At 40.8% G+C, this 23,245-nt stretch overlaps 1 protein-coding gene across 1 annotated transcript in view; it reads left to right on the top strand.

Annotated features, from left to right (window-relative positions):
* SNX24 (sorting nexin 24) overlaps window positions 1-23,245 on the top strand; it is a 253,411-nt gene that overhangs the window by 164,149 nt on the left and 66,017 nt on the right. Inside the window, exon 3 of the mRNA XM_073624694.1 lies at window positions 4,832-4,936. Within this exon, the coding sequence (XP_073480795.1) occupies window positions 4,832-4,936 (105 nt within the window). The remainder of the gene's footprint in view (window positions 1-4,831; window positions 4,937-23,245) is intronic.

Consider the following 23,245-nt stretch of genomic DNA (forward strand, 5'->3'; position numbering starts at 1 on the left):
CCCACCATTTCTACAGCGCCCGTACTTCCCCCATTCACATCCCCAACCAAATGCAGTCGGCTGCATGAGAGGCATTTTCTTTATGTCCTCCCGAGTACCCCTACCCAACGAACCCCCCCAAAAAAGATGTCGTGTCTGCAGCAAGTGCGGATATAGGCGTGACACCCGCTATTATTGTCCCTCCTGTCCTGACAATCCTGGTCTTTGCATTGGTGAATGTTTTGAACGCTACCATACACTAGTTGAGTATTAGCGTAGGGTACAACATTGCACAGACTAGGCACACTTTCACAGGGTCTCCCAAGATGCCAACGCATTTTGAGAGACCCGAACCTGGAACCGGTTACAGTTATAAAAGTTACAGTTACATAAAAAAAACCACAAAAAAATATATAAAATAAAACAAAAATAGTTGTCGTTTTATTGTTCTCTCTATTCTCTCTATTGTTCTGCTCTTTTTTACTGTATTCTATTCTGCAATGTTTTATTGTTATATTTTATCATGTTTGCTTTTCAGGTATGCAAATTTTATACTTTACTGTTTACTGTGTTTTATTGTTAACCATTTTTTTGCCTTCAGGTACACCATTCAGCTGCAGAGCGGATTTATTTATCTTGACAGCAACAGCGTTTGCTCCCACGATATATAAAGCCCTGACTCCAGCGGAGGTGATATATGCCGAAGCATGGGGGCAGCAGGGGCGGAGGAGCGATTTGCTCCTAACTTTTGGGGCAGATGCCCCCATGCTTCGGCATATATAAATGGTGCATGTATGCCCATTATTAGAAGTGGGTGGACGAAGGGAGGTATTCTATTGGTGGGCATACCCACCGATGAATCTCTTTTTTTCGTTCAGCCCACAGGCTGCATGAAAAAAAAAGATTACAATATATGCCCAACAAGGACCAGCAACGTACTGGTATGTTGCTGGACTTTGAGTGGTTATACCAGAATGATGCCTGCAGGTTTAGGTATCATCTTGGTATCATTCTTTTCAGCCAGTGGTCGGCTTTCATGTAAAAGCAATCCTAGCGGCTAATTTAGCCTCTAGACTGCTTTTACAAGCAGTGGGAGGGAATGCCCCCCCCCCACCGTCCTCCATGTTTTTCTCTGGCTCTCCTGTCCCAACAGGGAACCTGAGAATGCAGCCGGTGATTCAGCCAGCTGACCATAGAGCTGATCAGAGACCAGAGTGGCTCCAAACATCTCTATGGCCTAAGAAACCGGAAGCTACGAGCATTTCATGACTTAGATTTCACCTGATGTAAACAGCGCCATTGGGAAATTGGGAAAGCATTTTATCACACCGATCTTGGTGTGGTCAGATGCTTTGAGGGCAGAGGAGAGATCTAGGGTCTAATAGAGCCCAATTTTTTCAAAAAAGAGTACCTGTCACTACCTATTGCTATCATAGGGGATATTTACATTCCCTGAGATAACAATAAAAATAATTTAACAAAAATGAAATGAACAGTTTAAAAATAAGATAAAAAAAGCAAAAAAATAATAAAGAAAAAAAAAAAAAAGCACCCCTGTCCCCCCCTGCTCTCGCACAAAGGCGAACGCAAGCGTCGGTCTGGCGTCAAATGTAAACCGCAATTGCACCATGCATGTGAGGTATCACCGCGAAGGTCAGATCGAGGGCAGTAATTATAGCAGTAGACCTCCTCTGTAAATCTAAAGTGGTAACCTGTAAAGGCTTTTAAAGGCTTTTAAAAATGTATTTAGTATGTCACCACTGCACGTTTGTGCACAATTTTAAAGCATGTCATGTTTGGTATCCATGTGCTCGGCCTAAGATCATCTTTTTTATTTCATCAAACATTTGGGCAATATAGTGTGTTTTAGTACATTAAAATTTTAAAAAGTGTGTCTTTTCCCAAAAAAATGCATTTGAAAAATCGCTGCGCAAATACTGTGTGAAAAAAAAAAAAATGAAATGCCCACCGTTTTAATCTGTAGGGCATTTGTTTTAAAAAAATATATAATGTTTGGAGGTTCAAAGTAATTTTCTTGCAAAAAAATTTTTTTTCATGTAAACAAAAAGCGTCAGAAAGGGCTTTGTATTCAAGTGGTTAGAAGAGTGGGTGATGTGTGACATAAGCTTCTAAATGTTGTGCATAAAATGCCAGGACAGTTCAACCCCCCCCCAAATGACCCCATTTTGGAAAGTAGACACCCCAAGCTATTTGCTGAGAGGCATGTCGAGTCCATGGAATATTTTATATTGTGACACAAGTTGTGGGAAAAAGACACATTTTTTTTTTTTTTGCACAAAGTTGTCACTAAATGATATATTGCTCAAACATGCCATGGAAATATGTTAAATTACACCCCAGGATACATTCTGTTGCTTCTCCTGAGTACATGAATACCACATGTGTGAGACTTTTTGGGAGCCTAGCTGCGTACGGGACCCCGAAAACCAAGCACCACCTTCAGGCTTTCTAAGGGCGTAAATTTTTGATTTCACTCTTCACTGCCTATCACAGTTTCGGAGGCCATGGAATGCCCAGGTGGCACAAACCCCCCCAAATGACCCTATTTTGGAAAGTAGACACACCAAGCTATTTGCTGAGAGGTATAGTGAGCATTTTGCAGACCTCACTTTTTGTCACAAAGTTTTGAAAATTGAAAAAAGAAAAAAACATTTTTTTTTCTTGTTATTCTTCATTTTCAAAAACAAATGAGAGCTGCAAAATACTCACCATGCCTCTCAGCAAATAGCTTGGGGTGTCTACTTTCCAAAATGGGGTCATTTGGGGGGTGGGGGGGGGGGTTGTGCCATCTTGGCATTTTATGGCCTTCAAAACTGTGATAGGTAGTGAGGAGTGAATCAAAAATTTACGCCATTAGAAATCCTGAAGGCGGTGATTGGTTTTCGTGGCCCCGTATGCGGCTAGGCTCCCAAAAAGTCTCACACATGTGGTATCCCCATACTCAGGAGAAGCAGCTGAATGTATTTTGGGGTGCAATTCCACATATGCCCATGGCCTGTGTGAGCAATATATCATTTAGTGACAACTTTTTCTGTCTTTTTCTGTTTATAGCACAAAAAATAAAAACCGCAGAGGTGATCAAATACCATCAAAAGAAAGCTCTATTTGTGGGAAGAAAAGGACGCAAATTTCGTTTGGGTACAGCATTGCATGACCGCGCAATTAACAGTTAAAACGACGCAGTGCCAAATTGTAAAAAGTGCTCTGGTCAGGAAGGGGGTAAATCCTTCCGGGGCTGAAGTGGTTAACTGACAATTGCGCGGCCGTGCAACGCTGTACCCAAACAAAGTTGATGTGCTTTTTTTCCCACAAATAGAGCTTTCTTTTGGTTGTATTTGATCACCTTTGCGGATTTTATTTTTTGCGTCATAAACAAAAAAAGAGCAACAATTTTGAAAAAAAAAAACAACTTTTTTTTTTACTTCCTGCTATAAAACATATCCAATAAAAATATGTAAAAAAAAAAATCAAATTTCTTCATCAATTTAGGCCAATATGTTTTCTGCTACATATTTTTGGTAAAAAATCCCAATTACCGTATATTGATTGGTTTGCGCAAAAGTTATCGCGTTTGCAAACTATGGGATATTTTTATGGCATTTTTATTTTTACTAGTAATGGCGGCAGTCAGCGATTTTTAGCGGGACTGCAACATTGCGGTGGACAAATCAGACACGAAGTAACACTTTTTGGGGACCAGTGACACCAATACAGTGATCAGTGCTAAAAAAAAATTTTACTGTATATGTATTTATGTATATATGTATATGTATTATAAATATATGTATCGATACACTGTTACTGTATAAATTACACTGGCAGGGAAAGGGTTAACATTAGGGCTGATCAAAGGGTTAAGTGTGCTCCCAGGGAATGCTTTCTAACTGTGTGGGGGATGGACTGACTGGAGGAAGAGAGACATCTTTGTTCCTGATTAGCAGGAATCACAAATATCTCACTTCCTCTGTGACAGAATGACAGTCTGCCTTGTTTACATAGGAAGACCACCGTTCTGCCACTCCTACAAACAATCCCTGGTGGCCAGGCCAATGCGACTGCCGAAACTGCTGATTGGCTCCCGGTGTGTCCAATCACAGTGGAAGCGGGTCTCCGGCAGTGAGCGCCCCAGACCCAGGAAGAGGTAATGGCGTACAGGTACATTGTTTTGCGCAGCCGGCCACCCTGCCGCAGTATATGTATGGTGGGCGGTCCGAAAACGGTTAATCTACATTCCGTACCCCATAATGACAAAGTGAAAACAGAATTTTAGAAATGTCTGAATTTATTAAAAAAAAAAAACTGCAATATCACATGTACTTAAAGCGGAGCTCTACCCAAAAGGGAAAGCTCTGCTTTAAGCACTCCTCTGCCCCCCTCCCCCTTCCACATTTGACATATAATGTTTTTTGGGGGTAGCAGGTACCTAGCTCTTCTCTCCCTTTCCCTTCCTGCACTCTTCTGGGACACATCACAGGAGACTGCCGGACCATTCAGAAGGTGCAGCACAACTATCGCATGCACAGTGTGCACTCTGCTCTGAAGCTGCAAGCTGTCACAGCCAAGTGCCCACAGTTGAAATGCCAGCACGGGGAAGAGAAGCGACGTTTCAGATGACCACATCGGTGGATCACGTGGGCAGGTGAGTGTGTGTTTGTTCAAAGTTAGCATGTACACTTTTTGTAGCTGCTGACTTTTAATAAACACAAAACCGACTGGAGCTATGCTTTAAGTATTCAGACCCTTTTCAACAACGCTTGAAATTTGAATATACTCCTCTTCCTTTAATGGAATGTTGTTGTTTTTTACATTTTTTTTTTTTTTTATCCTTCAGCTGAAGAAATCTATTAAAGCACCAGAGATGCCATCAAAACATGTTCGAAACTGGGTCCCTAAGGTGCTGGAGCAGAGGCGACAAGGACTGGAGTTGTATTTACAGGTAAAATGTAAATTCATGCACTTGGGGGCTAAGAATATGCATGCATAATACATACTAGGGGGAGTAAAACTGGGGGAATCCGTAGTGGAGAAGGATCTGGGGGTTTTGGTAGATCATAAGCTCAATAATAGCATGCAATGCCAAGCTGCAGTTTCCAAAGCGAGCAAAGTCATTTCTTGTATTAGGAGAGGTATGGACTCCTGAAAGAGATGTCATTTTGCCCCTGTACAAATCATTATTAGTAAGACCTCATCTGGAATATGCAGTTCAGTTTTGGGCACCAGTTCTCAAAAAGGATATCGGGGAACTGGAGAAAGTGCAGAGAAGGGCAACCAAACTAATAAGAGGCATGGAGGAACTCCGCTATGAGGAAAGATTAGAGGAACTCCGCTATGAGGAAAGATTAGAGGAACTGAATTCTCTCTTGAGAAGAGGAGATTAAGGGGGGATATGATGAACATGTACAAATACATACAGTAAGTGGTCCATATAGTGAACTTGGTGTTGAGTTTTTCACTTTAGGGTCATCACAGAGGACAAGGGGGCACTCTTTAAGTCTAGAGGAAAAGAGATTTCATCTCCAAATACAGAAAGGTTTCTTCACAGTAGTAGTGAAAATGTGGAATAGACTCCCTCCAGAGGTGGTTCTGGCCAGCTCAGTAGATTGCTTTAAAAAATGCCTGGATACTTTTCCAAATGTACCGTATATATTCAAGTATAAGTCAAAATTTTCAGCCCCTTTTTTTGGGGCTGAAAGTGCCCTCTTCGACTAATACTCGAGTCACCACCGTCTACCTACATGATCAGCGTGTCATGCAGGCAAATGGCGGCTAGCGTGTGCTACATAGCACTCGGCAGCCTCTCACTGTTCAAAAGCCGTGCCTCCTCGTCTGTGATAGGCAGTCAGTGTACAGCCTATCACAGACATTCTCTCATCCTCGTCCGTGGTATGAGGATGAGAGAATGTCCGTGATAGGCTGACCGCTGACTGCTGGGAAATGGAGTTTTCTGCCTATCGTGGACGAGGAGGATGCGCTGCTTTTGAACAGTGAATGGCCGCCGCACACGCTGATCGGTGCAGAGCGGCACACGGAGGATGCACATGACACAGGTAGGATGCGCACAGACACATGCACACAGGTACATATACACATGACACATGCACACATACACAGGGCACAGGTACATATACATGACACATGCACATATACATAGGACACAGGTACATATACACATGACACATGACACATATACACAGGACACAGGTACATGACACATGACACATATACACAGGACACAGGTACATGACACATGCACATATACACAGGACACAGGTACATGACAGATGCACATATGCACAGGACACATGCACATATGCACAGGACACAGGGAGGTATACAGCTGCAGATGGGCATTGTTGACCCTCTTTTTCCACTTACAGCAGCTGCTGCATTTCTCACCCTCGTCTTATACTCGGGTCAATACATTTTTCCCATTTTTTTGTGGTAAATTAGGGCCTTGACTTATACTCAGATCGACTTATACTCGAGTATATACAGTACATAATATAACTGGGTACTAACATTTATAGATAAAGTTGATCCAGGGAAAGTTTGATTGCCTCTTGGGGGGGGGGGGGGGAATTGGATCATGCTTTGCTGGGGTTTTTTGCTTTCCTCTGGATCAACTGTGGGTGAAAGATTGTGTATATGGGATTGTATTATTTTTTTTTGGTTGAATTGGATGGACTTGTGTCTTTTTTTCACTAACTATGTAAGGGGATATCTTATTTCAGCCACACAACAATAGAAACCATGTACATATCAGAATCGTATCTTTCAGAAAACAATTGGGTAAATAATTCGGTGCTCCACCATCACCTGCTGATGCTGTCAAATTCAGCCAAACCTTTTAGGTTTGTGATATTAAGCAATCAGTTTCAAGCATTTGAAACAGTTAAATTATAAGGTCAATTAATTGTGTATTGTCACATGCATTGGTGACGTTAAACTGACCCACAAGTAGATTTTACATAGATATGTTATGTTAGATCAGCAAAATTTACCAATCTCTGTGTAGTGGACCTAATATGATCAAATCTTTTAGTAAATATCCAGTCTTGTGGGCTCTCACACTATATAGTTCTTGGTGAGTGTTGTTGATCTAAAAGGTGAAATCCAAGTAAAATCTAACTGTGTGGCCAAAAAACATGACATCAACAAACTCATAGATGAAATCTGTCTTTTAGAGAGGATTCTGCACTGCAAGCTTTCCTTCACAGCCCCATTTTACACTGGATATTCATTCCACTATATATTCAAAGATGTACACAGCATTTCTTCACAGCATTCATTTTTATTGCACTTTATTCCTCATTCATACACTGTTTAGCCATTCATAAATATGTCTATTGTCTGTAATGTGTGATTTTAGGCAACAGAAAGATCTGCTTGACGTATATTGGATATTTGTAAGGCAAAAACAGATGTGACACAAAATACACTTATTCAATATACAGTGGGGCAAAAAAGTATTTAGTCAGCAAGTAATTGTGCAAGTTCTCCCACTTAAAAAGATGAGAGAGGCCTGTAATTGTCATCATAGGTATACCTCAACTATGAGAGGCAAAATGTGGAAACAAATCCAAACAATCACATTGTCTGATATTTGAAAGAATTTATTTGCAAATTATGGTGGAATATAAGTATTTGGTCAATATCAAAAGTTCATCTCAATACTTTGTTATATATCCTTTGTTGGCAATGACAGAGGTCAAACGTTTTCTGTAAGTCTTCACAAGGTCGTCACACACTGTTGCTGGTATGTTGGCCCATTCCTCCATGCAGATCTCCTCTAGAGCAGTGATGTTTTGGGGCTGTCGCTGGGCAACATGGACTTTCAACTCCCGCCAAAGGTTTTCTATGGGGTTAAGATCTGGAGACTGGCTAGGCCACTCCAGGACCTTGAAATGCTTCTTACGAAGCCACTCCTTCGTTGCCCGGGCGTGTGTTTGGGATCATTGTCATGCTGAAAGACCCAGTCATGTTTCATCTTCAATGCCATTGCTGATGGGAGGAGGTTTGCACTCAAAATCTCACGATACATGGCCCCATTCATTCTTTCATGTACACGGATCAGTCGTCTTGTTCCCTTTGTAGAGAAACAGCCCCAAAGCATAATGTTGCCACCCCCATGCTTCACAGTAGGTATGGTGTTCTTTGGTTGCAACTCAGCATTCTCTCTCCTCCAAACACGATGAGTTGTGTTTCTACCAAACAATTCTACTTTGGTTTCATCTGACTATATGACATTCTCCCAATCCGCTTCTGGATCATCCAAATGCTCTCTAGCAAACCTCAGATGGGCCCGGACATGTACTGGCTTAGGCAGGGGGACACGTCTGGCACTGCAGGATCTGAGTCCCTGGCGGCATAGTGTGTTACTGATGGTAGCCTTTGTTACGTTGGTCCCAGCTCTCTGCAGGTCATTCCCTAGGTCCCCCCATGTGATTCTGGGATTTTTGCTCACTCTTCTTGTGATCATTTTGACCCCACGGAGTGAGATCTTGTGTGGAGCCCCAGATCGAGGGAGATTATCAGTGGTCTTGTATGCCTTCCATTTTCTAATTATTGCTCCAAGTGTTGATTTATTCACACCAAGCTGCTTGCTTATTGCAGATTCAGTCTTCCCAGCCTGGTGCAGGTCTACAATTTTGTTTCTGATGTCCTTCGACAGCTCTTTGGTCTTCACCATAGTTGGAGTGTGACTGTTTGAGGTTGTGGACAGGTGTCTTTTATACTGATAACAAGTTCAAACAGGTGCCATTAATACAGGTAATGAGTGGAGAACAGAGGAACCTCTTATAGAAAAAGATACAAGTCTGTGAGAGCCAGAAATCTTGCTTGTTTGTAGGTGACCAAATACTTATTTTCCACCATAATTTGCAAATAAACTCTTTAAAAAATCAGACAATGTGATTGTCTGGATTTGTTTCCACATTTTGTCTCTCATAGTTGAGGTATACCTATGATGACAATTACAGGCCTCTCTCATCTTTTTAAGTGGGAGAACTTGCACAATTGGTGGCTGACTAAATACTTTTTTGCCCCACTGTATTTCAATAGAAAAACAAGTGAGCTCCCAGAGGCAAGAGCGACTAGCACAAAAAGTGACACACCAACCTTATGGTAAAAATAAACTAAAAAAAAGTGCACCGCTTCAATATAAAGTGCATCAAAGTATGATGAATCACACAATCTCAATTAGTAAACATAAACATTAACGTGCATCAATATATAATAAACAAAATATAACAGTATACAGGAATCTTATTATGTGCAAAGAGATAGAACAACAAAGTGCTAGTGCTCTTCCAATAACCAAAAGTCCAATGAAAGTCACATATAAGCAATCCACTTAAGAACTTCAGTGATATTGCCTCTGATTGTTGCAATTCATTCACTGTGCAACTTAAGTGCTGTGGTCCTTCACCCTTATGCACTCACCAGATCGCTAATATGCATTAGCATAGAATGTTAGCCATTCATACACACATGGAGTCCTTTCTCAAATCTCTGCTCCAGATCGTTTCCGCCCAACCAGGGCCCTGTGCAGAAAACGCTCACCACATGGAGCCCAAAGATAAGGTATATAGTGCAGTATTATTTCCAAAAATTAGCCATATAAAACATCATACAAGTACCACGTGGAGACTAACAAAATAAAATCCATCCAGACGTATCCCCTGATACATCTAGGCGTATCCTTTGAGGACGTGCATGCACACAAAACATGTTTGGTGGGGCCTTGCGTGCTGACGTCAGTTCGGGCGGATTTTATTTTGGTTATCTGTACATGGAACCTGTATATTTTATATGGCTCTTTTTAAGAAATAAATACTGCCCTACACTCACCAGTCACTTTATTAGGTACACCTTGCTAGTACCAGGTTGGATCCCCTTTTGCCTTCAGAACTGCCTTAATTCTTCATGGCGTAGCTTCATCAAAGTTTTGGAAACATTCCTCAGAGATTTTGGTCCATATTGACATGATAGCATCACGCAGTTGCTGCAGATTTATCGGCTGCACATCCATGATGTGAATCTCCCATTCCACCACATTCCAAAGGTGCTCTTTTGGATTCAGATCTGGTGACTGTGGAGGCCATTGAAGTGCAGTAAACTCATTGTCCTGTTCAAGAAACCAGTGGTGAGATGATCTGAGCTTTGTGACATGGTGCATTATCCTGCTGGAAGTAGTCATCATAAGATGGGTACACTGTAGTCATAAAGGGATGGACATTGTCAGCAACAATACTCAGGTAGTCCGTGGTGTTTAAACGATGCTCATTTGGTACTAAGGGGCCCAAAGTGTGCCAAGAATATATCCCCCACACCATTACACCACCAGCCTGAACAGTTTATGCAAGGCAGGGTGGGTCCATGCTTTCATGTTTATGCCAAATTCTGACCCTACCATCATTGAGACTCGTCAGGCCAGGCAACGTTTTTCCAATGTTCTGTTGTCCAATTTTGGTGAGCCTGTGCGAATTGTAGCCTCATTTTCCTGTTCTTAGCTGACAGGAGTGGCTTCTGGTATGGTCTTCTGCTGCTGTAGCCCATCTGCTTCAAGGTTTGATGTGTTGTGCATTCAGAGATCATATTCTGCATACCTTGGTTGTAACGAGTAGTTATTTGACTTACTGTTGCCTTTCTGTCCATGTGCTTGTATGAACGGCTGACATTGTATGCTAATGCCCATTAGCTATCTAGCGAGTGCATAAGGGTGAAGTACCACAACACTTTAGTTGCACAGTGAATGATTTGCAACACTGGGAGTCATTATCACTGAAGTTTCTAAGTGGATTCCTTATATGATTTTTGAGACTTTCATCAGGCTTTTGTTTATTGGAAGAGCACTAGCACTTTATTGTTCTAGCTCTTTGCACATAAGAAAATTTGTGTATACTAACATATTCTGTTATATATTGATGCACTTTAATGTTTATGCTTACTTAGTGAGATTTTATGTGTGATTCTTCATAATTTTGAAACACTTATTGGTTTAGAGACATCAAGCTTTAAGATCTGTGCTTGTGAAAAGGAGAACTTCTGACTCTGGTACGTTCTTGTTACAACTCTCAGGAAACCTCTGTATGGACCACTTATGGCAAGCAAAACCCAAATCGGTTGTATTGCTTGGAAGAATCCGTGGTAAATTGCTGCCTGCCCTGTCATTTAATCCCACATTACAGTTTTGTTTTTTTTTTGAAAATTTTATTTTGATTTATCAGAAGTTGCATACGCTTGTGTGTGTATGGTCATGTTGCATCAATACATGACCATATACAACTCACAATCCACAGTGATCAACTAGAGAGACCTGTTGCATCTTCATTCTTTTGAATTTAACATCATATCCCAGTCCTATTGACTACATCAAGCAGCATAAATATACGGGGGGGGGGCAAGCAGTGAGGGTGTGGGCCCTTTATAAAGATATATGCTTCGTCTATACCACTCCTGTGTGATAAAGTTAAACAATACCACGCTGTCAACTAAACACAAGACAGCAACAAGCACAGCAAATCACAATCGCAAGTGACAAAATTATATATGAATGTGCAGCGCTAAATAAGAACGGTCATAATGAATAGGAGAATAGAACCGTATACAAATAATTAATGGTAAGCATTTCTAAACATGTATAAACATAAATGAGTATATAAATTAAAGTCCATGCTGTGATGGCGAATAAATGAAAATAATCCACAAATAAGAGACAAAGGTGTGATGTTGATCCAGGTAGATGAATATCAACCTCCAGACATCAATAGGAAAACCAATGTGAAGAAAAGATAATGGGAGAAGCCACCACCAACATAAGAGAGGCTTACCAAAGCTAATGGACTCAGCAAGGCATACGTCTAATGTGTCGTCAAGACTTATGGTGACAACGCACCAATATACAGTGTTATCCACATCTGGGGATGTTGTCACAGGAAGATGAGGTTCACACTGTCCTTTAGGGAACTCACAACCAGGAGGAACACTCAGAGGCAGGCAGATTAAATCCTTTTCATGGGCTCACATGTTGTAACCATACATGTAATAAAAATTCCACATAGTGTGAATCCGCATAACAAGGAAATGTATTTAAAATTTGTATATACAACTTTAGCGTGATCTGGCACCAAGGAGCCCAAAACCCGATCGCTTTTCAATACACGCCAGTGTTTAAGGAAATAGACTTTACCTGCTTATGTTGCACAGAGTATGTTGTCAACATTGACCATTTGAAAGATTTGTTAGAATCTTGGTGGATTTTCTCTACCAACAAGGAACGTCTAGCCACTTTTAGAGTATTTTGTAACTCTAAATCAACCTCAGATCGATCGTAGCCTTTGTCGAGAAATCTCTGTCTCAAGACCATGGCCTGTGATTTAAAGGTCTCAATATCAGTGCAGTTCCTACGCAGTCTCAAAAATTGGCTGGGGTACTGAGTTTTTGATCATAGATAAGTAAATTCCCCCTTGGAGGGGTGGAGCTATGAGCAGGGGTGTTTCACGCCTCAAAATTTACTGGATTTATGCGTTACAGTCCCACTCTCCATTTGGAATGAATGTAGAGTGGGACATGAATGCTTTTCTCAATGAGGCATAATTGTAACCCTTTTATTTTTCAGTATTTTTATTATTTTTATTTATTATTACTCTATTGTGATCATCTGAGTTTTAATTTATTTTTTATGTAAATTTTTTTCTTGTTCACTTCCATGTAACTCTACATTTTAGACATTTTAGATTTATGTGAATGTATATTTTCATGTTTACAATTGCAGCGGATTATCACCCCAGTTAAGATTCAACCTTGTGGGGCATTTAACATACTTTTGCAATATATCATCTAAATTATTTCTTTTTCACCTTCCATACGCATTTGGTACAATACTAACGCTATTATAATGTAGCTTTTAGGTATTGTCCTATGACATTTTTATTATACAAATCAGAGTGACATTCAGCCAATGATGTGTGGTTATGGGCTCTTCTAGCTGTTTCATAGAGAGGCATGACCCGCAGACGTCCATATCCTCAGGATTTCTGATTCAGCGGTGTTCAGTCCTACACTCGTGACTCAGTGTGGGTGGACCAATTACCATCACCGCTGAGGGATCAGGAGAACATTGGGCTTCTTATAGTGAGGCTTGGTGCGCACACTACACACCTATAAGTCGAAAGCCTGATGACCTCTTTAGTCTGTATGCCGATTCACTATCCATAGAGAGGCATGAATCGCATGTGGTGCCGCTATGTTCCAAACCAGGAAGTGACTGCATTTTCTCATGACTAATCACCTACAGGTTTGATATTGAGGCTTGGTACACACATCGTAAGTCTATAGGACGATGGTCAGATGACCTAGTTTGTATTTAAGCTAATTCGCTGTTCAAAGGTGAGGCATGAGTGGCACGCACCGCCGCTATTTTGAGAACCAGGAAGTGATTGCATTTTTGCATGACCAATTACCCACTGGTTTGTATCTTGTTATTGGGGTTCTAGGCGTATATAAACCCATTGACCACAGAATGTCTATACCCCAGAGTATGTACCTTAGAGGAAAGGCCTGCTGATGCCATTGCGTTAAACTTTCAGCCTTTTTACAAGCGCTTTTTTATCTACTCAAATGTGAATGTTTCTCAAATTTTAAATACATTTCCTTGTTATGCGGATTCACACTATGTGGAATTTTTATTTAATTTATGGTTACAACATTTGAGCCCATGAAAAGGATTTAATCTGCCTGCCTCTGAGTGTTCCTCCTGGTTGTGAGTTCCCTGAAGGTCAGTGTGAACATCATCTTGCTGAGTCCATTAGCTCTGGTAAGCCTCTCTTATGTTGGTCGTGGCTTCTCCCATTATCTTTTCTTCACATTCGTTTTCCTTTTGATGTCTGGAAGTTGATATTCAACATCACATAAATCTTATTTGTGAATTATTTTAATTTATTCACTATCACAGTGTGGACTTTAATTTATATACTCATTGATGTTTATACATGTTTAGAAATACTTAACATTAATTATTTGTATACAGCCCTATTCATTATGACCGTTCTTATTTAGTGCTGCACATTCATATATAATTATACCACTCCTGTGTACCCAGGAGTGCACTCATCCTGCAGAGCATTGCAGAGTTCTCATCAGGACAAGTTCCCTGGGGGACAACCCAGGGGTATTAAGCCATGGAGATCAAAGATTTTCAAATTTGCCCCTGTGTTTGTAGATATATCTTTCCAGGAGAAGTGTGTTCCCCATATGGTTTACCCATGTTTTAACTGATTGGGGGGGGGGGGGGTTGCGGATTTCCAGCCTAGAAGAATGCTTTTCTTGGCCTGAAATACCGCCCTAGAGAAGGCTACTCTGCTCATCTGCTCTGGGATCACCTCCTCAAGAACTCCAAGTAAGCAGTAAATAGGATTCAAGGGAACAGTCAACGGAATACTCCATTGAACATGGAGAGGACCTTGCTCCAGGATCGATGGAGTTTTGGGCACTGCCAGAGGAGATAATTAGGATCCCCAGGCATTCGTTTGTAATATTTCCACCTCTGTTTTTGTACTAAATAACTTAAAAAATGTGATGCTGGCTGTTTCCATCTTGCTTGTGGGCATGTGAAGCCCACAAGCATTGATTTCCGAGATGCGGTGAATGCTGTTCATTCACAGCTTGTTCATGCGCATGATCATTGTTTCCGCACTGAATCTTGGGAAGCCTGACACTAAGCTCCCAGGAGACAGTGTGGCGCTGGGGAAAGGCAATAAACACGCCTACTCCCATGGGAGGAGAGACAGGAAGTGCCACAATAAAGTACAATATAAAGGTAATTACAGCGATAAAAAAATTTTTTGTGCAGCATTTGAACATCTATGCAATTAACTAAAGGGGGTAAGATTAAGTTAAAAATTTGAGTGGAACCCCGCTTTAAGTAACAATGATTGTATAATCTGTAAGGTGCAAGTCTATTTTAGATTTTTTTTTTGAATAGTAATATCATATGTTTAATGGACCTGTGTTGTATATAGTAGTGTGTTTTTTTTTGTTTGTTTGTTTTTTGTTTTGTAAATTGTAAAAAAAAAAATGTCAATAAAAAAAGTATCTGATTTAAAAAAGAAAAAAGAAAAGTAGCCCGCCTTAACGGGGTATTGAAAACCTTTAGCAACCTGGGTAGGATCGTCTCCATATAGGCGTTATACACCTCTATAGGAATACCATCATCCCCAGGGGCTTTACACGTGGGTAAGGAACAGGCCCCCCTCTGCATTAGCGCCCTGGCTAGGGGTAAATCATTGAGATAACTTGTCAGCGATTCAGCAGAGTGAGTGTCTCGGGAACTATAAAGGTCTGTATACCCCGACTTATGAACGACTCTTACTTATTAACGGCCTCAATGCCGGCTGCTTGTGCTCCATGCTGGTCCTGGATACCGCTGAGCAGCTATCTTGCCACATTCCACACTGCAGTACTTCATGTACTGCATGGCCAGAAGCGCCTGGAACATCCCACATCCCTGCACAGGCGGACGCCGGAACATCCCACATCCCCTGCACGGAGGGAAGTTACACTTACAAGCAGTGTTCTGACTTACGAACAAATTCCACTTGCAAACAAACCTACAGTCCTTAATATGTTCGTAACCCGGGGACTGCCTGTAAAAGGATGCTAGTTCGGTGACAATTTGATCTGGGTCATTGACCACTCGACCAGTGGAGGAGCGGATGGCCCTAATTGCTGGAGAGGATTGTTGTGATCTTTCAATTTTTGCTAACAGGCCACCTGTTTTCTCCCCTTCTTCATAAAATGCCATTTTTGTGAAGAAACGGTTCCGTTTTGCAGCGGAGGAAACGGTCCAGAGAATCCTGGGTCGATATCCATGCCTCCCTTGCAAAAACCAATGGGTCTAGTATATAATATAGTTCCAACTTTCATACCTGGCTCTCCACCTGTTCAAAGAGAATAGACGATTTGTGTTTGAGAGCAACAATTTCAGCTATAAAAGTGCCTCTGAGGCAGGCCTTGAAGGCCTCCCACCTCAGCATAACCTCTTCATAATGTGAATGGGTGCTTAAAAAAAGGTAAATTTGAGGGGTTATGCACTCTTGGGAGGGGAAAAGCTTAAGCCTGAAGGCGTTCAGCCTCCACGGGGCCCTGGGCATAGTAGTTGCTGGCCTGGTAGTCAGCCATAGCATCAAAGGCGAGTGATCTGACACCCCCCAGGGAAAATACTCTATTTTGGAGGTGTAATTAGATATGTGGGATGTGCCAATACAGAGGTCTATGTGTGAGAGCGATCCATGCGTCTTAGAGAAGCAAGAGTATTGCCGGGCATTGGGGTTACGGAGACGCCAGACGTCAATCTATCCCACCTCCATTGGGAGACGGCTAAGGGTAGTTCCCCTCTCCTAGAGAGGTTTGGGACTGGAGGATGCCTAGTCTAGTTGGGGATCAAGATAGCCATTGAAATGTCTCATGATCAAAACTGTCAGCCAGGTACGACAGTAGCAGTTGCAATATTTCCCTAGAGAACGGAGGAGGGATTTAGACAAATGCCAAGAATAACATGAAAGTGTACAGTTAACAATAAAGGAATACAAAACGATCAAATGAGTCCACTATAGAGTCCAGCTCTTGGTATACCAGGGTTTTGTGTATCAGGACACTCACCCCACGAGAGTAAGAGGAGTGGGTGGAGTGATACGCCTTGTGATTTTCAATATCATCAGCTCTGTTGTTGGCCTGGATGACCTGCTGGGCAGCCATCCTGACATCTTTGGTAAGGGGGGGGCATCTGATCTTCCAAATCACTGACCCAGCCCTCCACAGCCATGGGTCTCTCTCTGATTTTTGGTTATCTTGGCGGAGAAGTGAAAGTGTTTCTTTAAGACCACTAAAACGTTCTTTAAGATCATCCACAGAGGCTGTGCATTTATGGATTTGCAGCAATATCTCACTTAGTGTGGGTTGTGCAGTATCATCAGCAGGCTTACTAAAAATTTCTGGAGTAGGAACAGGGGAGGTCTCCAGGGGTACAGTGTCATCCAGAGCACTAGGCCACTCATGCTCTGCTAGCTCCGGATCAGACAGGAAAGCTTGGGCATCGACGAAAGAGGAGCTGACAGCTTCTGGGTATGATAAAGCATGTCTTTGGGTTGCTCCTTTCCTGGGGGTTTGTTGATTTTGTGTGATTTACACCTGGGGTCCTTCTGTTTGTCCGTGCTCCGTGGCGCTCGTTGTGGCTGAGGAGATCGGGCGCCATCTTGGGCCTCCAGGGCCGCTGAGACCGCAGAATCTTTCTCGGTCCTGCGGGTCACGATTGGCTCTGAGAGAAGCAAGGACGGGTCCGAGTGGTGCCAGGGGTCAGTTGTGAGCGGTTGCGGGCGGTATAGAACAGAATGTGTGGCGAGGGAAGGATCAGAGAAGGATACACAGCTCTAGAAGGAATTTTGAAGTGCCATTGTTAGACAACTCTGGTTATACTGCTCACACTAAAAAAAAACATAAAATATAGCTTATGTTGTATTAATATTATTAAACCTTTTTTATATAGTGGCAACAGTTTGTGCAGCACTTTAATTTATTAATCTTTTTTGAAAACCAATGTGATAGTAGGGAGGTTTTATTGTTGTTCAACACCATTGGGCTCTATAAATGTGTGTTTGATTTTGTGTAGCCATACCCCTGCTTTTTAAATGTGCCTCCTATTAAAATCTTCCTTTCAAGTACTTCTGCTGATTGGCTGCCTTGGCATGCTCTGTGCAGAGGAGGGGCAGCATTGTTCCTCTGCTGTGCATACTAATGGGGTGAGAACAGCAGAAATGGTAAACTGTAGTACAGCCCAATGCATCTTGGTAGTTCAGCCTGGTCTCTTCAGTTCTGGCTGTGTACAGGTGCACTCAGATACCATAAACCTCTGTTCTGCAGTGACATGTACTTCTCACGCTATTAAATCACTTTTTAAAGGTAAGGAGTAAAATTTTTCAGACAAAGGCAAATTTATTCTGGACAGTAGCATATGCTCAGGTTTTTTCATGAGGTTTTAGATGGCATTTAAATTGGATCTAAACTTCAAAAGATTTGCTGTCTCATAGGGGAAAATCTAGAAATGATACTTGGCCTAAACAGTACCCGAAAGAATGTATCCTTTGGCTAAAATAACTCCAGGAAAATAGTGCACTTCCAGTGCCTATATACTCCTATGCTTTATAGCTGCATATCTGCAGTGTGAGTTGTCTACACTGTGCCTGCCGTGACTGCTAGTCTTGCAAGATTTGGAGTGAGATTTGGCAGTGAGATCATATGAGAACCACTCCCTCTGCTAGTCTTATAAGATTGGCAATTGGCAACCTCTGCCTGCTAGGATAGAGATTCGACTATGTCACTATTATGCTACTCACTCTTCTTGCTGGAGAACAAGCTGTGCCTGAGGATCTTCAGTGCCAGGATCTTGCTGCTTCAATCATTCGGTAGGTCTGCGTTCTCAGCCCCTCTTGCTGCTTGTTGTCGTCAGATCACCAGTCTCTAAGGAGGTCATCTAAAATGAGAAGGTAAAGTCCTGCTTTTATACCAAGATGGCTTCCAAACAGAGATTCAGTGTAAAATAAGATCTAGTAAGTCAGTAATGTGGAAAACATCATCTACAGGGAGAGACCACAGGCAATACTGGTGACAAGTCCTTTGCCTATCTTTTTTTGGGAACAGTTTCCGGAGTTCATGTCATCTTTAGGACTGAAATGTTTCTTCTACGTTATAAAGTTAAATATGTTTTAACATCCGGTATTACAAAGAGCTAGCTATAAGTGTAAATAATGTGTTAAAATAAATTCTACATTTCATGCACAGTAGCACTACGGTGTGGGCACAGGCTTTCATTGCTTTTTCACTGCCCGTCCTTGATAAATTTGAAAAATTGCTTGATCTAGTTTTTCTTGCAATTATCTGTATTGATTTCCTTTGTAATGCTGTTTAAATAGAAAAATATAAGACAAAATAGGAATAGCTTGTCCCTGTAGAGCCACATTTGGTTTTTCTGTGATAATGGAGGCTAAAAGCACATAACAGAGGGGAAGAGGAAACATTGAAGCTGAAGTCTTTCTGTATAGTATCTGATCCCAGCAGAAAATACCAGCCCTTTCAGGGTTCCTATTAAAAACTTTGAACGTTGTCTTAAATAATATTAATGGCCCCGCTTGTAAGTACTTAACAGTCCTTTTCCCATACAAGTGAATGTATTGATTGATTTGGGCTCAGTGCGGCGGTTCAGATCATACAGCTGATTCTATTGGAGCTTTAACTTCTCTTGTTAAGTGTACAGCCTATCTTTAAATGAATCAAGATGATGATGTAGATTAGAGAGAGCAGAAGACCATCCATCTCTTTTTGATCAGTTAATAACTTGAATCCATCATTGTGTATATCAGCAGGACAGAGGTTATAGGATGAATTCACGTCTCTTGGAACCTCGAGAAACCCACTGTTGACTTCAGATTAGATAGTGCCTTAAAATAAAAGAACACGCATTCTGTCTTACCAGTGCCAACAATAGATGTTTCTTATGCTATAAATGAGTTGTCTGCTCAGCATAGTCATTTAATGGGACAGTTAAACTGATCCGAAAAGTATGTCTAATTTTGTCTTTTACTATATTTGTGAGCTACACATATTCATCTTTACACCTGGTATTCTACCTGGTAAAGAATGCGGCAGTGGTAGGTAATTGCTTTCTACTTTTTTCTGCACCTAGTGGTTTTGTTGGCTTCTAAGCTATATTATGGACACTTTGACTTCCGCATTTAACAGCCCACCCTGATTTCATCTTAAAGTAATCCTAATCCTTAACATAATCTTACTACCTCCTCACTATTACCTTTGCTTTCCTATGATCTAATCTAACAGGAAAAATTGTGTTTTCGTTACTTACACACTGCCAGCAACACAACCACCGAAGCAGGTAACCTGTCAAACAGGTGACAGAGTCAGCCAATTAATAGCTCTGCCCGCACAAGTAGTGGCCTCTCACATGCTGTGTTTAAATGGCAGCAATAGAGGGGGAGACTAGAGCAACTGATAACATATTGCACAGCTTTGCCTGTCATAAAAAATAAAAATTGTATATTATGCCTGGATTGATGAGTTGTGACACCGCGTCCCAATTACAACTCATTAAAAAATGAAATATTAAGCCGTTCACTCTTAAAAAAACACATTAAATAAAATCTCCTAGGAAAATGTAAGAATAGATAGGTACAGTCAAGCATATGCATTTCTATTTGGGTAGACCCTTTATCATCCAGTAAATAGCATAAATATTCTGTAATTCTAAATTCAGTTAACCTGCACCCAACACACGGGTACACTGCGCTACACCCGCAGTGCAATCAAACTGCACTGCATTACTGCGAAAAGGGCCATAGAATTACAATGGCAAAAGCATGCCAGAGGATATTAAAATTACAAGGGACCAGATGCTTGAAGAGCAGACCTGATCAGAAAAGATCTAAAACATTTATAAGGCACGAAGTGTGGTAATACTTCACTATAATAAACCATTCTCCCCCAAAATAGTACGTGAGCACTTAACCATGAAATATTGTGATATGTTAATCAGTGCTTAACTATCCACTTTTTTGAAGACTAAGGTATACCAATGTAAGAGTCAAATACTGTATATGAATTCTGACAGCTGCTACTGCCGTGAGGTCTGAAATCACATTTGTAGCCATAGCAGTATATGTGTCGCAATGGCAGGTCAATGTAAGACATGAGTGTCCCCAACAAAACATGGCGTAGCGTTAGATTTTAATTAAACAATGGGGGCTGGTGGTTTCAGCCCACTCTAAAACTCTACTTGAACAAATATGCTGCGTTACTACAAAATAAACAATACAAATCAGATGTTGTCCAATAACGCGATCCACTAAAAATCTACATATTGCATAATTATTCAACAATACAATAAACCAAAATAAAAAAAAAGTCTTATTATGCGAGCCCAACGAAGTCTCTAAAATGTGAAAAATCCAGTGAAAATAATCTAGGGGATAAAAAAAAACTTTAATTATACTGCGGGATATGAGTGCAAGTAAAAACCCCTCCACAGCAGTGAAACCCCTTTTGAGCATGCTTTCACCTCATTCTATTGACCCTCACAACAAAGGTCAAAACACCCTCCTATATTATCAGTTCGATCTTGTGCACCCTCTGCCTGGTTATCCCCAAACACGGCCTTATCTCCTCTGGAACGCTGACCATCCTCAGCAGCTCATGTGGTGGGTAGATTGAGAAGTGCAAATCATATGCTCACAAAAACAGAAACTGGCATAGTGCTCACTGCTATTTTTATTCATAAAATCAAAAAAATTAAATGCCACTAACTTGTTAAAAGAAGGGAAGATTGCATACTGTATATCACTTTAAAATCCAATTGTCTGGTGTGTCTGTGGATGGTAAACCTCAATACAGCTCCAGCAGCCAACAACTCTCCCTCCCATTCAGCTCTGTGTGGTGACACTATACTGCTCTGGTGACCATATGTTAAAAAAAAAAAAAAAAAGTCAGTGCCCCTGATTATTGCAACACCAGTCATATGACATGACCGTATGTAAAAAAAAAAAAAAAAAAACGCTGAAAAACATTTTTCTTCATATTCTAAAAAATTGTGACAAAAAATTACAACTTCAAAAAACTCACCATTCCTCTTGGGGTGTCTGCTTTCCAAAAAGGGGTTATTTTGGGAGTATTTGTACTGTCCTGGCATTTTGGGGCTTCAAGAAATTAGGCTATCATAAGGGATGATTATTTTTTATTTTATTTACTGTAGTTTGTGGGTTACGTTTACCAAAGAAATATAGCAGAATACATGTTGGCTTACATTTTTGAAGAAAGATTTATTTGCAACATTTTACAAAAGAAACTAAATAAAATACATGTTGGCTTACATTTTTGAAGAAAGATTTATTTGCAACATTTTACAAAAGAAACTAAATAAAATGTTTTTCTTTCAAAACTTTTGGTATTTTTTTTTTACTTAGCACAAAATTAAAAAAAAAACAGCTCTATTCATCTCAAAAAGAGATAAAAATATAATTTGGGTACAGTGTTGCATGACTGAATAATGTCATTCAAAGTTCGACAGTGCTGGAAACTGAAAATTGGCCTGGGCAGGAAGGGGGTGAGTGTCCGGGACTGAAGTGGTTAAACAAAGTTATGTTATTAGCATGTTTTCAGAGATGCACCAACACCCTAGCAAAGATGTTCACCCTTGTATCTCTTTTGCCAGCTCTTGGTGTAAACCAAGGGACTGGCTAAAACCTTCAAACTTGACTGATTGTTCTATCCCAAAGATTGGTTGGTGAGGGATTCTGGTTAACCTGAGAAAACAAATTATCCCTGTCAGGGCACACTAAACCACATTAAAAAAATGCCAATTCTGTTTGAGTTCCATCAGTTATATGAACTAATTTATTACTTTTCTTGAAATAAAAATTATAAAAAGCTTATACAACTCACAAGTTAAAATAAATAAATTAAAAAGCTCTGCATATTTAGACCTTATGCACACTTGAGCTCAAAAATACCTGTTTTAGGTTTTTTATTTTATTTTCTGCCTCTAAATGCCCCTCCATAATAGGTGTTTACAGGAGTTTAGAAGCAGAAAAAAACAATCACTTGTGTGATAGAAGCTGAAAAAAACACCTAAACAAGTGTAAACAATAATAAATAATAAATAAATAATAAAAATAAATAAATTCATATTCTGGCCAATAAAATTAATGAATGCTGATGCGCTTGATGTGCCTAAACACCCTAAACACATCCCTGCCAGAAGAAAAGCATTTAGAAGAGCCCCATTGTGCAATGGGCCTTATAAAGCACAGCAATGTGCTTTACAAATGTGCATTGTGCTCCAATTTTTTCAGGAGTCTGAACCTGGCAGAGCACAACAAAAATGAATGAAAGCTGGGGGTAGAAGAGGCTGGAGGAAAGCCCTGTCTCATGACTTGTCAAAGTTACATGATTGGTTCTCCCAATCTGGGCTGCATTAGGCAGAGAGAACGCTATAGAATACCGCAGACCTTGGCTAGCATTTTATGAATGGTCCACAGTATGCAGTAGTACTGTGACAAGGAGTGTGGAGAACAGGGCGCTCTGGATAACAAGGAGACTTTAACAAACAGTACATAACTGGCTCTTGAGATGTGATTAATGCACCACAGCAGCACTTCAGAAGAGGGAAGCACACTCTATAGGAAAA

This window comes from Aquarana catesbeiana, linkage group LG01 (assembly GCF_042186555.1).
Source record: "Aquarana catesbeiana isolate 2022-GZ linkage group LG01, ASM4218655v1, whole genome shotgun sequence".
In the NCBI taxonomy this organism is placed as follows: Eukaryota; Metazoa; Chordata; class Amphibia; order Anura; family Ranidae; genus Aquarana; species Aquarana catesbeiana.